The sequence below is a fragment of the Pan troglodytes genome, chromosome 4 (assembly GCF_028858775.2).
Source record: "Pan troglodytes isolate AG18354 chromosome 4, NHGRI_mPanTro3-v2.0_pri, whole genome shotgun sequence".
Lineage (NCBI taxonomy): Eukaryota > Metazoa > Chordata > Mammalia > Primates > Hominidae > Pan > Pan troglodytes.
The window spans coordinates 18,138,764-18,155,346 of NC_072402.2; the positions used below are offsets into that span (position 1 = coordinate 18,138,764).

The 16,583-nt window shown below is 42.8% G+C and overlaps 2 protein-coding genes across 2 annotated transcripts; one reads left to right on the top strand and one right to left on the bottom strand.

Moving 5' to 3' along the window:
- Positions 1–1,182: 1,182 nt before the first annotated feature.
- LOC129143927 (histone H3.X) lies at positions 1,183–3,750 on the bottom strand. The gene has a single exon (XM_054684186.2). It carries the CDS (start codon positions 3,131–3,133, stop codon positions 2,690–2,692), a length of 444 nt encoding a protein of 147 aa, XP_054540161.1. The 5' UTR covers positions 3,134–3,750; the 3' UTR covers positions 1,183–2,689.
- Positions 3,751–9,473: 5,723 nt separating this feature from the next.
- On the top strand, positions 9,474–10,721 carry LOC112209194 (TATA-box-binding protein-associated factor 11-like protein 5). The gene has a single exon (XM_024356506.3). It carries the CDS (start codon positions 9,626–9,628, stop codon positions 10,220–10,222), a length of 597 nt encoding a protein of 198 aa, XP_024212274.2. The 5' UTR covers positions 9,474–9,625; the 3' UTR covers positions 10,223–10,721.
- The last annotated feature ends 5,862 nt before the right edge of the window (positions 10,722–16,583 follow it).

Below are 16,583 nucleotides of genomic sequence, written 5' to 3' on the forward strand. Positions count from 1 at the left end.
TTCTCAGGAATTAAAGTGCTTGAGCAACCAAAAGAAGTAAGATCCAAGAGACTCATTGTCTTCCAGTCGTTAGATTGCTCTCAGCTCATTCCTTTCCCATGGCATTGAGGAGTCTTGGGAGCTGTGTTCTGGCAGACGTGGCAGGCCTAGCAGTCTCTTAACACTAGAGTAAAGAAAACCTGGCCCAAGTAGCCTGAAGTGGGGATGAGCCACTGCAGAGAGCAGTGACAGTGGTGATTGGACACAAAAGCTTAGAACGTTTTTCTGGCCCCCCATAGAACTCAATGCTTTGAGTGGGGTCTGAGTAAAGCTGAACTGCTGAAAACAGAAACAAGTTCCCATCAAGATCTCAGAGGTCAGCTCAGGAGCAGGAACACAGCGCTGTTTCTCAAAGAGAAAAAATGGATTAGCTGGGAAGGTTCAGTGTCCCTACACATTCAAAATCTTCTCAATATGTAATATCACATAGCCACAGCTCTCGAGAAAGGAATCTGTAGAAGGTGGTATCTTTCTAGGCAAAATCTTTGTTAGCTTTCATGGCTGGTTGTATTACATGTTAATGACAATAAAGTTTTTCCTGGAGCTTCATCACTATTCTTAAAGTCTATCTGATAATGTGCCTTTGGAGACTGCCTAGAAAAATGTGGTGTCTGGTAAGGTGGTGATGAAATTTCTAACAAGTAAAGTGACTGTACTTGACTATTCTCAATAATTCAATATTTTGGGATAAGCTTAACATCCTCACTGCCTGCCTTTGCCCCTACAAAAGTACTTAGCATATGCCCAAATAAAGTTTAAGCAATCTATCTCCACTATTCTCAAGCACATGATATCTAGGGTCTAGTCTTTAAAAGTACAAAGTAAAAAGTTTAAAAGTATAACTCACAAAAAGTTGTACCCAAACTAAAAAAGCTGAAATGATAAGTTGATGGATTTGTGTTTTTTACGGAAGAGAGTACAATGCAGAGTGCTAACATACATATATAGCAGGGCTCTTAGAAAATGAATGCAGTCAAATCTTTTGTAATAGTTTCTTAAGTAACATGAATATTAGAGAGACGATTCATGAAATTTTAAGCTAGTGTCATGTCTAGGAATATCAAGACATAGCTAGCATTTTGTAAAAAATTTTTTTAAACAAATCTATTAATGAGATAGATAAGGTGTTTCTTTTTTCTAATTACTTAGTTTTTCTTAGTCACATATTCAAGGGAACATACTAATGTTTGGTAAAATGGTGTTTGTCAAATTCTACTTCTCACTTTCACCTACCGTGCCATATTCAACTATTGTGAGTACTGGAAATTCAAGTATTGTTCATTTTAATATACTTTCACCAAAGTAGTATTTTTTATGAGAAAGCCATAATCTCATCAGTAAGCCCTTTCTAACAGAAAATATGAACTAGTAACTGATTATCCAACAGAAAATCCGACAGAAAATATGAACAAGTAACTGATTATGAGAAGAAAAGAAAACCCAGAAATAATCCTAAGGCAGAGCAACCTCAGGCTTCAGTGTGAAACCATCGCAGTCTCTTGGGAGATGTTTCTGTCTCAAAGAAGCTGTCTGTTCAAAAGGTGCTCAGGGACCATGCACTTTTCTCCTTCTAACTAGGAAGATGTAGAGAAATGATTCAATTCACTCAAGGAGAGAGAAATATTTAGTCAAAGTGATTATGAAAAAGGCTGCTTCCATGATTTAGGTGAGACCATGTCAGAGTTTGAGGAAGATGTTAAAATTGAGGGTAAGTCCAGGGTAGACTGAGCTATGGAAGCTTCAGCACACAGTCTTCTGTCATGGGAAGATGGAGCCGGTACTTATTCCCTCAGGAACAGGATTACTTTTCTAGTCTTGGGCTGGAAATCACATAATTTTTTGGTACTTGATAAAAATGTGGCTCTTAAACTTGAATGTGCAGGCAGGCTTTCTCAGGGGCATCTCTTTTTCAAATCTCACACGTGTCCAGAGCCTCTTCTACAACCTTTGTGTCCAAGGCCTTGACCATTCCAGCCATGACATTGACCACATTCCGGAATTTAGACCACCAGGGATGGACTGCATCAGACGCCCAATGGGTGCCTCTGACTCCCTTCAACACACAGATTTACCACACTGGATTTTACCCACACTGCCTTTCATAGTGTGCATTGACTTGTAAATAGAGAGTCTATTTAAATTGTAGAAAATGAAGTTTAATGTATTTTCATAGCAAACTAGCGGAAACATCACAGGAGACAGGGAACATTGAAAACACAGAGTTGCATACATAAAACCTCCAAGTATACCTGGAATCTATTGTTTCATAAAATGCAATAAACATCTTTTAGCTCAAATTAATAAGAAATTTATTTTGTTTACAGAACCCGTATGCAGACATAGTAAAGAAAAAAAAATAAGATTTCTTTTTAATTTTATAGAGTTGAACTGAAACTCGCTCACAGAGACATTTCCACTTGACACTAGTGCCTTGGGAGCCTCAAAGTAGATGAGACGTTTACTAACAAGCACACACAAACACAACCGCCACCTGATTTCTGCCTGCGTTTCCACTGGCAATCTTATGCTTAGCTACCTTTGGACCCCCGGAGGGAAAAGAAACCAAAACAGAACAAAACTTCTCACATCAGAACTACCAGTTACGGGGGAAGAGAAAAAAGAAAACACAAGCAAACAGAAAAGAAGTCCTCTAGAGTGCAAGGTTTCCCAGGAGCGTGGGCTCTCTGGCACCCTCTCCACGGAGGCGGCGGGCCAGCTGCATGTCTTGGGGCATAATTGTGACGCGCCTGGCATGGATGGCACACAGGTTGGTGTCTTCAAAGAGCTGCACCAGGTAGGCCTCGCTGGCCTCCTGCAGGGCGCCAATGGCCGCGCTCTGGAAGCGCAGGTCCAGGCTGATGGCCTGGGCGATCTCGCGCACCAGGCGCTGGAAGGGCAGCTTGCGCAGGAGCAGCTGCGTGGACTTCTGGTACTTTCTGATTTCCCGCAGCGCCAGGGTGCCAGGCTTGTAGCGGTGAGGCTTCTTGATCCCTCCTGTAGGCGACGCCCTTTTTCTGGCGGCTTTGGTGGCCAGGGGCTTCCTGGGGGCCTGCCAGGCGGTGGCTTTGCGGGCGGTCTGCTTGGTGCGTGCCATGTTGTGGGGCCTTGTGCTCTCTCCTCTCTGAGGCTGAGCCTGGCCTGCTGCAGGCAGTACTGGCGTCAGAAAACAAGGGCAGTGGTGCTGTGGACAGGATTCAGAGAGGCTGTGAGTTGAGATCCATGCGCATGACTCTCCCACACACTTAACCCCTGCCAACCCAGCCCCACACTTACCAGCTCTCAGGTCTGTGGGTCGGAGGCCACGCTGCTTAGTCTTCCCGGAGGGTCCTGGGTTTCCTTGGTCTACACAGCAGCAGCCAGGAATCTCCCTCGCAGGCAGTCTCTTTCTGACTGGAGATCTCTGTGGTCTCAGTAAAGCCCTGCTTCTTTATAAGGAGCTCAGATGATTGCATGAGACCCACCCAGCTCCCTTCCATTGTACTCACTGCTTCACTAGATCCTCAACCTCATAAGGGCTGTGAAAATCCAATCGAGTCCCTGGGTTCTGCACACACCCCAGAGAGGGAGGAACCTCTGCCGTGTGCATCGTGGGAGGGATGGTAGGTGTGAGTTAGAAAAAATTCTGGGTGCCAAGGAGATTCTGAAAGTTTACATTTCATGACCATCATGGAAGTCATTACAATGAAAAAGACATTTGAATAAAGTTGCATGTTACCCGACATCGGTGACTGCTGCAAAACACCAAGGGTGCGATCATGAGGTGTCTCTCAGGTTCCCTGAGGATGAGGTGAAACGGGGAGGGAAAGATGGAAAACCTAAATGATCACTCCTCTAACAGGGATGCTCCTGGGGGCATTTTTCTCCCCCAAAGTGACATTCATGGGAATCTGCGGTAGCCTTCAGGCAAAGCTGTGGCTTTTTGATCAAATGGTCCTATGTGCCTGTCACTGAGGCTCTCTGGCTCTTTTTTTTTTTTTTAACCTTGGTACCAGTAACAGTATATTGTTAACTATAGTCACCACGTTGTACAATAATTCTTGAGCTTGTTCCCCCATGTAACTGACGTGTTGTGTGTTTTGACCAACATCTCCTCAAATTCCCCATCCCCAGCCACCACAGCCCCAGACGACCATCTTTCTTATTTTTTTGCGTCTATCAGATTAACTTTGTGAGATTCCAGGTATCATGGAGACCATGTAGTGTTTGTATTCTTATGCCTGGCTTATTTCACTTAGCATGATGTTCTCCAAGTGCACCCATGTGTACACAAAGGACAAGATTTCCTTCTTTAAGGCTGCATAGTATTCCCTTGTGTATGTATATCGGATTTTCCTCATCCTGTTATCTGCTTTTGGACATTTAGGTGGATTCCCTATCTTAGGTCTTGTAAATAGCGCTGCAATGAACAGGGGAGTATAGATATCTCTTCAATAGACTGATTTCATTTCCTTTTCATATACACTTCCCAGTGTGGGATTGCTGGATCATATGGTAGCTGTATTTATGTAGTTTTTGGAGGAAGTTCCATACTGTTTTCTAGAATGGCTCCCTAATTTACATTCCCAGGAATAATGCAAGGGTTCCCTTTCCTCCACATCCTCATCAACAAGTGTTGTCCTTTGATGTTTTGATCACAGCCATTCTAAAGAGTGTGAGGTGATGCCTTCTTTTAGTTTTTATATGCATTTCTCTGAAGATTGGTGACATCGAGCATATATATATATATATATATATATATATATATATATATATATATACATGCCTGCTGGCCACTTGTATATCTTCTCTCCTGAGATGTCTATTATTTAGGTCCTTTGCCCAGTTTTAAAATTGTGTTGTTTCTTGCTGTTGAGTCCTTTGAGTTCATGGTATATTTTGAACAGTAACTAATTAATGCCTTATTGGATATAGTGTTTGCAGGTATTTTTTTCTCATGATGATTTTGTCTCTTTGTGGTGTTAATTATTTCTTTTACTTTGCAGAATTTTTTTTTCATTTGGATGCAATCCATTTGTCTATTTTCCCTTTTGCTGCCTATGTGTTTGGGACATATTTCAAAAATTATTGGCTTAACCAATGTCAATGAGGATGTCCCCTGTTTTCTTCTAGTAGGCTCATAGTTTAAAGTTTTGACTATATTTTGGTTGATTCTTGTGTATGGCAAGAGATTAGGGCCCAGTTTCATTTTCCTGCCTGTAGATACCCAGTTTCCTATCACCACTGATGGAAGAGACTGTCCTTTTGTCATTGTGTGTTGTTGGCACGTTTGTAAAAATGTAATTGGCTGTACACATTTGGAGGGATTTCTGGGCTCTCTGCTCTGTTCCATTGGCTTTGATTTCTGTTTTGATGCCATTCTTATGCCATTTTTGTTCCTACAGCTTGATAGAATACTTTGAAGCAAGGAAGGCATGGATTTTTTAATTTTCTCTATGGTTTGCCCTATGACAGCACCACTCAGACAGATGTCAAAGAGATATAGATTTTTTTGCTTTTTCAGCTTTTTACTGATTGTTAAGACAGAGTAATGACATGGAATCTTTTTTTATGGGCCATCCTGAAAACTGGAACTCCATTTTATTGTTGCTATACATTTGTTACAGTTTATCTTATATTCAAGATATATGATCAATTACTTGTTCATATAATGACAAATAGGGTTCAGTTATACAAAATATTTAATGTTCAAATCCTATAGAGAGAGCAAATTTTGTTTTTAATTTCTGTATTTCTTAATCATTTGAAAAATAAAGTAAAAATGGAATATTATCTAAAATAAAATATATTATTATTATATGCATTTCCATTTTAGAGAAGGACAAAACAGAGATCAATATGTTATTTCAGTCATAAACAAAAGTTACTTTGGGACCAGTTCTTTGGAGGTGAAGGCGTGGAAATGAATGCAGAGGTTAGACAGGGTTTCTTTGGTCTGCGTTTCTCTGTCTAGATTTCCATATGGCTCCTAGAGTGTGTTACCATTCTAACATCCTCAAAGATTGCTCTCTGACATGAAGCAATTTTGGCCAGAATGTGAAAAAAATCATTGTAGAGGAAAATCTGGTATTTAATTTAATTTTTATTTTTGCAAGTTCAAAACTGTTGATTCCCCGGGCAAAGTTATGAAAAGTATAAATGTTTATAAGGGGAACTATTCCAATGCTTTTAGAAAGCCAGGGCCTTCAGGCAAAAGTATTATAAGGGACGACTCTGTTGTATCTCCTACAAATCTATAGGAGCAAAAACATCCTAAGTCATAGCAACTTCAGAATTCAGTGTGATTTCATCACAGTCTCTGAAAAGAGTTTCTTTTCTCTTTGTAAAAACAGCTCCCCATTCACAGGATTCTCGAGGCTAATGCACCATTCTTCTCTCAACCAGGAAGCCCCAGAACAATGCCTGAGCATGCGTGGACCTCAGAGCTCCAAATATGATGGTGATGATTGTTACTAATTTTGAGACAGGGTCTCACCCTGTTGGCCAGGTGTGAGGGCAGTGGCGCCATCTCTGCTTACTGCAACCTCCACCTCTGAAGCGCAAGCAATTCTCCTACCACACACTCCAGAATGAGTAGGTGAAACAGCAGGAACTAGTGACCACGCCCAGCTAATTTTTGTTGTTGTTGTTGTTAAAGAGAGGCAGTCTGGAACTCTAGTTCAAGTGATTTGCCAGGTCGGCCACCCAAAATGCTGGGATAACAGGAATAAGCCACTGTGCACGGTCTGAGATACAAATATGATTGAAAGGGATGATCAAACAGGCTGCTGCCTTCATCTGGGTGTAACCAATGTAAGATGTAAGAAAGATGTTAAATCACGGGTAAGTCCAGGATGGGCTGAGATACTGAAGCTCCAGCATAGAAAGTGTGCTCTCATAGAAAGACTAGAAGCAGTACTTTCTCCTCTAAAATCAGGCCTTTCTATCTGGGCTGGGATCTGGAGGAAGATGGGGTTTTTTTTTTTTCTCGATGTTGGGGTAATGGGCCCTGGGCTGTCCCCTGTGAAAGGCTTGGGCTGCAGCAGGTGCGTGTCTCCCCACATCTCACACATCTCCAGTGCCTCTCCTACCAGCTCCCAGACCAAGACCTGGGTCATTCCAGCCATGGCTACAGCCATGACCACGTTCTAGGACACTGAACTGCTGGTGATGGACTGCATCGGACTTCTAAAGGCTGCCTCTCTCCCTTTTCCACCCACAAACAGACCTACACTGGTTTTTCTGCCTCCCATAATGTGAAGCGACTGTGGATAAAGAGTATTTTCACATTTTAGAAAGTAGAGATCAATGTTTGTTCATAGCAAACCAGCAGGAGCAGTCTGTGAAACACGGAGCTGCATATAGAAAAAGTTAAAATGTGGATCCCATCTACTGTTTGATCAATTGCAGGAGACACTGTCTATTTGGCACCTATACGTTTACTTGGTTTTCAATAATATTAAGGAACACATTTCTCCACAATTGTTCTTGATGTGAAATGCAGAAATGTGTTCACTGAGACATTTCCACAAATGCATTAGACCCCCAATGTAGATTGAAAGTTTACAAACAAAACAAAATTGAAACACAGTTACTACCTGTGATTTCTGCTTCTGTTTTTATTCCCAATCATATGCTTAGCTACTTTTTGACCCTATGCGAGAAACGATACTAACTCTGAACAGAACTTCTAACATCATATCTATCATTAACAGAGAGAAAACACAACGCAACAAAAAAGAAACCATGAACAGAGAAAAACACAACACAACACAAAGGAACCATTTGCAATGCAAGATTTCCCAGGAATGTGGGCTCTTAAGCACCCTCTCCACGGAGGCTGTGGGCCAGCTGCATGTCTCTGGACATAATTGGGAAGCTCCTGGCATGGATGACACACAGTTTGGTATCTTACAAAAGTTCTGATGTAAATGTGTTGCTGGAAAAGAGGGGTTTCACCATGTTGTCCAGGTTGGTCTTGAACTCCTGACCTCAGGAGATCCACCCACCTCGGCCTCCCAAAATGCTGAGATTACAGGCATGAGCCACCACGCCAGACCAGTAATTTCATATCTTCTACCAACAATTTTTGAATAAACAAAAGCTCTTTAAAAGTCAGATATTTGAGTGCCTGCTTTATCTTCTGAAGTACTTTTTATGCCATTTCTCAACATAATTTTCCCTAAATGTGATTTGTGTCTCTGTGCATGACATAATTTTATGTCTCTTTGGTGCTTCCCTGTGACCTATGTATAGATATACATGTAATATATAAATTGAAGTCTGGGCACAGTGGCTCATGCCTATAATCACTTCACTTTGAGAAACCAAGAGGGGCTGATCACTTGAAGTCAGCAGTTCATGACCAGCCTGGCCAAAATTGTGAAACCTCCTCTCTACTTTAAAAAATACAAAAATTATCGCAGCTTGGTGGGGTGCACATTTAGTCCCAGCTACTCTGGAGGCTGAGGCAGGAGAGTCGCTTGAGCCCAGGAGGCAGAGGCTGCAGTGAGCTGAGATCAGGCCACTGCAATCCAGCCTGGGGGACAGAGTGAGACTCTGTCTCAAAAATAAATCAATAAAATAAGATTAAATAAAATTGAAATAGTATTTTCATATTCCCCTCACCCAGCTCATTTTATTTTCAGAGTATTTGATAAAACACTTGTTTCCCTGTGAGTTAGAGATTTTTTTCTCAGACATTGAAGTTTTCTAATGTGCAACTTCATAAAATATCTCATTTTTACTGTAAATAGTTTCTTTATTGTTGTGAAATGTGAACTTTGCGATTCTGTGAGGAAAACTGAATTCTGAAATGCCCCCTGCATTTCCCACCACTCAGAGACTCGCCCTGCATCTGCCCCCCCCTTGAGTGTGGGCAGAACCATGAATTGATGAGCCTGCCCAAATCCCTGATAAGGTTAGGGATACCCTGAACCATTAGCTGTTAAGAGCTGGGTCTAATTCAATCATCTGAGCTCTTTATAAGGGACTGAACCTCCCTGAGATTACATTCCCCTGTGGGAGATCCCTCATCACTGGCTGTGCACACCCAGGGAGCCTCACAGCCCAGACCTGGGCAACACGTGTAGGAGCTGAGAACATCCTCACGGCAGCAGGCAGAACAAACAAGTGGGCGTGGGGCTCACAACCCTAAGGCATTGAATTCTGCCACCAACTCGAATCAGATCGAAGCCAGACCCTTCTCAGGTGAAGGCAATGACCACACAAACAGACCCATCCTGGAAGTCCCTCTTGTGACTCTGAGCAGGAGGCAGTCACTTGGCCTAGTAGAACTTCTGACCTGTGAGCTGGTGTTTGTTTTAAATATCCAAAATTGGTGAGAATTCGTTCTGCATTGATCTAAAACTAATATACGCTCCATGCACAAGTTTCTTCACATTGTGGAAGTGAGAAAATTCGGTGTGTGTGTTTGTGTGTGGGAAGGGGAGGCCGGGAGCTGTGTCCAGTTGTGGCTAAACTATGGCTCAGCAGGAACACAGCAGCTAAAATCTTTGAAAGGTTCTCATCGCAGATCCATAATCAAACCACCGCAGCCAGAACTTCTGCCTGTACAGCTGCTGTCACGGAGCAGACTTGAATCTCACCCATGGAGACAGGCAGGCAAACAGGTGTGTCTGCTGAGATGTTCGCCATGCCCCGAGATCTGAAGGGCAGCAAGAAGGATGGAATCCCTGAGGACCTAGATGGGAACTTGGAAGAACCGAGGGATCAGGAAGGTGAGCTCAGGAGTGAGGATGTCATGGACCTCCCAGAAGGTGACAATGAGGCCTCAGCCTCAGCTCCTCCTGCAGTCAAAAGACGGAAAACACATACGAAAGGCAAGAAGGAGAGGAAGCCCACCGTGGATGCAGAGGAGGCTCAGAGGATGACAACCCTGCTGTCTGCCATGTCTGAGGAGCAGCTGTCCCGCTACGAAATGTGTCGCCGTTCAGCTTTCCCGAGAGCACGCATTGCGGGTCTGATGCGGGCTATCATTGGCAGTTCGGTGTCTGAGAACGCGGCCATTGCCATGGCTGGAATAGCCAAGGTCTTTGTTGGAGAGGTGGTGGAAGAGGCCCTGGACGTGTGTGAGATGTGGGGAGAGACGCCCCCGCTGCAGCCCAAGCATTTAAGGGAGGCCGTTCGCAGGTTAAAGCCCAAGGGCCTCTTCCCCAACAGTAACTGCAAAAAAATCATGTTCTAGGCCCAAGGCCAGACGGAGGGGTCTGTTTGTGCAGGAATAAGTACCGCATTCATCTTCCAATGACAGGACTGCCTTTGCTGGAGCTTCTGCATCTCAGTCCCACCTGGATTTACCCACCATCTTAGTGTCTTAAAATGTGAAGTTGCCCTTACCTGGATGAAGACAGCAGATTGTTTCATAGGAGCCTTGGGTAAATGTTTGGGCCTCCAAGGGCATATTCAGGCATTTTTCTATATCTTTCTAGTTGGAAGAATAAAGGTGCCTGGGCCTTGAGCATCCTGTGGACAGGGAGCTGCATTCAGAGAGGGAAGCCCTTTCCAGGAGATTTGTATGGATTCATGCTGAAGCCTGGTGTAGCTGTGTCTTAGCTTGTATGCTTATGTCTGGGTTTCAGTAAGTGAAGCCTCCAGAAATGTTTCCCAATTGTTGTCCTTCTCTGATTTTCAATGCTCATATGTATTTTTGTGAGTCATCACAAAAACAGTTAAACTCTTTTCCAAACTGCAGAAATAAAAATAAAATCACAAAGAATTTTTTTTCTCTAAGTTGACTCTTCTATTCCTGCCTACTGTGCTTTATGTCAGCAAGTGACCCTTTACTTTATTATAATGTAATATAGTATAGGTGCATCATGTAAGACTAGAGAGAAACCAATTCCAAAACCACCTTTCCTGAAGCCGCCATTTGTAACGATCATATGTGCAGTTTCAAAGACACAGAGAGAGCCTATTGATACTTCACGTTCGCTACACATGGTGATTTTACCAGTGCTTCCAGAGACACTGAAATTTAGTTCCAAACATTGCCTTAGAGGATTCTTGATTTTATTCATTCTACCGATGATCCACTCAGAAAATCAAACCTGAGTACAGAGACATTGGAGAAGTTGTTAAAGTATCGGACCAAGTAGGTTCATCACGAGTGACAAAGTTATTCCATACTCTACTTGTACATACTCTGCTTTACCTTTATGATGGAAAAGAGTAATTTTTTGTTATCGAATAAAGACCTGAGATTTATTATGGAATCACCGTGAACCTTCCCAGCACATACAGCTCACAGATATCCACGATGCTGTTTCAGTCTGTTTACTACTGCCATGTGCCCCCTGAGTCACAGAGTATAAGCAAAAAGGATGGAAAAGACCCCATAGTTCAGCTGTAATATTGAATGGAGAATAACATGTACTCTTTCTTCCTGAAGCCAAAGACACTCCCGTAAAATATAGTTTTATTTCTTCATACACTCAGCTTTTGCTCTTAAAATAGGACTTATTTTACACAGAATCTGCCTTTGAGTATTACACAAATTTCTCAACTTTACCGAGTATGGGGAAATTGTTTCATACCTCCATATTCTGACATGGTTTAGCTTTCCTTTCATTTTACCAACTTTCTTGTAAAGGCATCTAACAAGTTAGACCAGTGTGTCTTAGAGACACAAGGAGGGTACAGGTTCTTGGAAGAACTGATGGAGATGGGAGGGCTCTCTCAGGAATTAAAGTGCTGGAGCAACCAAAAGAAGTAAGATCCAAGAGACTTAATATCTCCCAGTCTTTAGATTGCTCTCAGCTCATTCCTTTTCCATGGCACTGAGGAGTCATGGAAACTGTATTCTGTCAGATGTTGCAGGTCTAGCACTTTCTGAACAGTAGAGGCAAAGAGAACCTGGCCCAAGCAGGTTGGTCTGCTGAGGTGGAGACAAGCATCTGTGGAGAGCAGTGCTGATGGTGATTCCACACACAAGGTTAGAACATTAGAACATTTTTCTGGCCCCTCATAGAACTCAATAGTCTGAGTGGGGTCTGAGTAAAGCTGAACTGCTGAAGACAGAAACAAGTTCCCATCAAGGTCTCAGAGGTCAGCTCAGGAGCAGGAACACAGCTTTGTTTTCTCAGAGAGGAAAATTGGATTAGCTGAGAAGGTTCAGTGTCCTTACAAATTGTTTTTTTTACTTTCAGTTTTGGGATCCATGTGCAGAATGTGCAGGTTTGTAACAAAGCTTTACATGTTCCCTAGTGGTTTGCTTCACTTATCAACCCATCATCGAGGCTTTAAGCCCCGCATGCATTGCATATTTGTCCTAATGCTCTCCCTTCCCTTGCCTCCCACCCCCTGACAGGCCACGCTGTGTGATGTTCCCCTCTCTGTGTCCATGTGTTCTCATTGATCAACTCCCACTTATGAGTGAGAATATGTGGTGTTTGGTTTTCTGTTCCTGTGTTAGTTTGTTGAGAATGATGGTTCCAGTGTGACCCGTGTCACTGCAAAGAACACGAGCTCATTCTTTTTTATGGCTCTATAGTATTCCATGGCGTATATATGCCACATGTTCTTTATCCAGTCCTTCACTGATGGGCATTTGGGTTGGTTCCACATCTTTGCTATTGTAAACTGTGCCGCAATAAACATATATGTATGTGTTTTTATAGTAGAATGATTTATAATCCTTTGGGTATATACCCAGTAATGAGATTGCTGGGTCCAGTGGTATTTCTGGTTCTAGATCCTTGAGGGATCGCCACACTGTCTTCCACAATGGTTGAACTAATTGACACTCTCACAGACATTGTAAAAGTGTTTCTATGTCTCCACGGCCTTGCCAGCATCTGTTGTTTCCTGACTTTTTAATAATCACATACGAAATCTTCTCAATATATAATACCATATAGCCACAGCTCTCAAGAAAGAAATCTGTAGAAAATGGTATCTTTCCAGGAGAAATCTTTGACAGCTTTCATGGCTGATTGTATTACATGTTAATGACAATGAAGTTTTTCCTGGAGCTTCATTACTATTCTTAAAGTCTATCTCATAATGTACATTTGGAGACTGCCTAGAAAAATGTGGTCTCTGATTGGTGCTGGTAAAGTGGTGACAAGATACCTAACAAATAAAGTGACTGTACTTGACTATTTTCTATCATTTTCTATTTTGGGATAAGCTTAACATTCTCACTGCCTGCCTTTGCCCCCACAAGTAATTAGCATATGCCTAAATAAAGTTTAAGCAAGCTAGCTCCACTATTCCCAAGCACATATTATCTAGGGTCTAGTCTTTAGAAGTACAAAGCTTACAAGTACAACCACACAAAAAATTGTACCCAAACTACAAAGGCTTAAATGATCAATTGATGGATTTGTGTTTCCTATGTAAGAGGGTACCAAGCAGAGCCCTAATATGCATACATAGGGGAGAAGAGAGCAGGGCTTTTATGGATGGTACACAGCTAGGTGACTTCAAAGAGGTGCACCAGGTAAGCCTCACTGGGCTCCTGCAGGGCTCCAGTGGTAGCGCTCTGGAAGCGCAGGACCAGGATGATGGCCTAGGAGATCTTGCGCACCAGGCGCTGGAAGGGCAGCTTGAGGAGTAACAGCTGCGTAGACTTCTGGTACTTTCTGATTTCGCACATTGCCAGGCCTGTAGCGGTGAGGCTTCTTGATCCCTCCTGTAGGCAGCGCCCTTTTGCTGGCGGCTTTAGTGGCCAGGGTCTTCGTGGCGCCTGCCAGGCGGTGGCTTTGCTGGCTGTAGGCTTGGTGCATGCAGTGGCCTGGGGCTGTGGTCTCTCTCCTGTCCTTGGGCTGAGCCAGGTTAACTGGAGGCAGCGCTGGTTTCAGACTGCAATGGTGGTGGGGCTGTGGACAAAAATCAGAGAGTCTGCGAGTTGAGATTCATGCAGAAGACTCTTCAGACACTTAACCCCTTCCAAGCCAGCCCCAGACTTACCAGCTCGCAAGTGTGTGGGTCAGAGGTCCTGCTGCTCTGTCTCCCGGGGGTCCTGGTCTTCCTTGGTCTACACATCAGCTGTGGGGAATCTCCCTCCCCCCAGGCAGCCTGGCCCTGGCTGGACATCTGTGTAGTCTCAGCCAAGTCCAGCCTATTATAAGGGGCTCAAATGATTGCATTAGACCTATGCAGCTACCTTCCATTGCTCTCAGTGCTTGGCCAGACCCTCAACTTCATCAGGGTTGTGAAAACCCAATCAAGTCCTAGGTTCTGCATGCAGCCCTGGGAGGGCTGAACCTCTGGACTGTGCCTCATGGGAGAGATGATAGGTGAGAGTTAGCTAGAATCTAGGTGCCAAAGAGATCCCAAAAGTTGACATTTCATGATCATCATGGAAGTTACAATGAAAAAGACATTTCAATACAGTTGCACATTAGATGACTTCCGTGACTGCCGCAAAACACCAAGGGTGCCATCGTGAGGTGTCTCTCAGGTTCTCTGAGGATGAGTTGAAACCGGGAGGGATGGATGGAAAATCAAAAAGGTCACTCCTCTATTAGGGATGCTCCGGGGGACATGTTTTCTCCCCCAAAGTGATATTCGTGGAAATTTGGGGGTAGCCTTTGGGGGAAGCTGAGACCTTTTGATCAAATGGTCATATATGCCTGTCACTGAGGCATCCTGGCTCCTTTTTTTACCTTGACGCCAGGGCTGAACCTTGTTTCCATTGCCCATTTTGGAAATGGCATGAGGCCCAGTGAAGGCCCTGAGTTCACTGAACCACTGAACCCAGGTCACAGCTGATACCTTCATACTTCTGGCTCCATGAGAAAAAATAAAGCAAACAAAAACAAACAAACAATCAAACAATACACATACAAAAGGCCCCTATTTTGGTACACTATTAACAGGCTTCTCTGATACTTGTAGTAGAAATTTAATACCCTTGTATGCAATGCACGGACCATGCACAGAACAGGAAATCCCATGATAATCAATACTCACAAAATAAGTTCACATTCCTGTTTTAAAAGGAGAGCTACTTTTGTAGAAAACCTTTAGGTTCACAGCAAAATCAGGCAGAAGGAGCAGAGATTTCCCACATCCTCTTTCCCCACATATGCATAGCCCCCTTCACTATCAACTTTCTGCTCCAGAGTAGTATGTTGGTTACAGTCATTCAACCTGCACGGACACAGCACTCTGACTCCAAGACCATAGCTCTCCTTAGGGACTCACTTGGGTGTTGTACGTTCTATGGATTCGAGCAAAGGTGTAATTACATGTATCCACCGTTATTGTATTCTGTGGAGTAGTTTTACTTCTGTACAAATGCACTGTGTCCCATCTCTGCACTCCCCCTTGACCCTTGGTCTCTTGCAACCACTCAACTATTGATTTATTTCTTTGTATTTAAAACAGACGCATCTCATTGTATATATTTCTTATGTAAAAAATGCTGTTATAAAGTATGTACACATTGTCTAATATCTAAATTTGGTAACTGACAGCCATTACCTGACATATGTACTATTGTGGTGAGAATATTTCACATCCACGCTAATAGCATTTCTCAAGAATATGATCTATTGTTAAACTATAGTCACCATGTTGTAATATAGTCCTTGAGCTTATTTTCCCTATATAACTGAAATGTTGTGTATTTCGACAAATGTCTTCTCAATCCTTCACCCACAGCCACCCAGCCCCTGACAACCAGAATTCTTCTTTTTGACATCTATTAGATTAACTTTGTGAGATTCCACATATCATTGAGATGACGTGGTATTTGTCTTCCTACACCTGGCTTATTTCACGTAGCATGATGTTCTCCAGGTGCACCCATGTGTCACAAATGACAAGATGTCCTTCTTTAAGACTGCATAGTATTCCATTGTGCATGTATATCAGATTTACCCCATCCTGTCATCCATTTTTGGACATTTAGGTGAATTCCATATCTTAGCTATTGTGAATTAACATGAGAGTGCAGATATCTCTTCAATACTGATTTCATTTCCTTTTGGTGTATACCTGGCAGTGTGGGATTGCTGGATCATATGGTAGCTCTATTCTTTCCGTTTTTGGAGGAACGTCCATCCTGCTTTCTATAATGGCTGCCCTAATTTACGTTCCCATGAATAGTGCAAGGGTTCCCTTTCCTCCGCATCCTCATTAACAAGTGTTGTCTTTTGACTTTTTGATCATAGACATCCTAATGAGTGTGAGGTGATATCTTCTTTCAGTTTTAATTTGCATTTCTCTGATGATTAGTGATGTTGAGCATATATATGTATATACATACCAGTTGGCCACTGTATGTCTTCTTTTCAGAAAGGTATGTCATTTAGGTCCTTTGCCCGGTTTTAAATTGTGTTGTTTCTTGCTATTGAGTCATTTGAGTTCCTAGAGTATTTTGGACAGTAATTAATCCCTTATATGATGTAGGGTTTGCAAATATTTTCTCTCATTTTGATTTTGTCTCTTCATGATGTTTATTGTCTTGTCGGCTTTGCAGAATTTTTTTTAAGTTGGATGCAATCCATTTGTCTATTCACCCTTTTGTTGTCTGTGCTTTTGGGTCATATTCCAAAAGTTTTTGGCTTAACCAGAGTCAATGAGGATGTCCCCTGTTT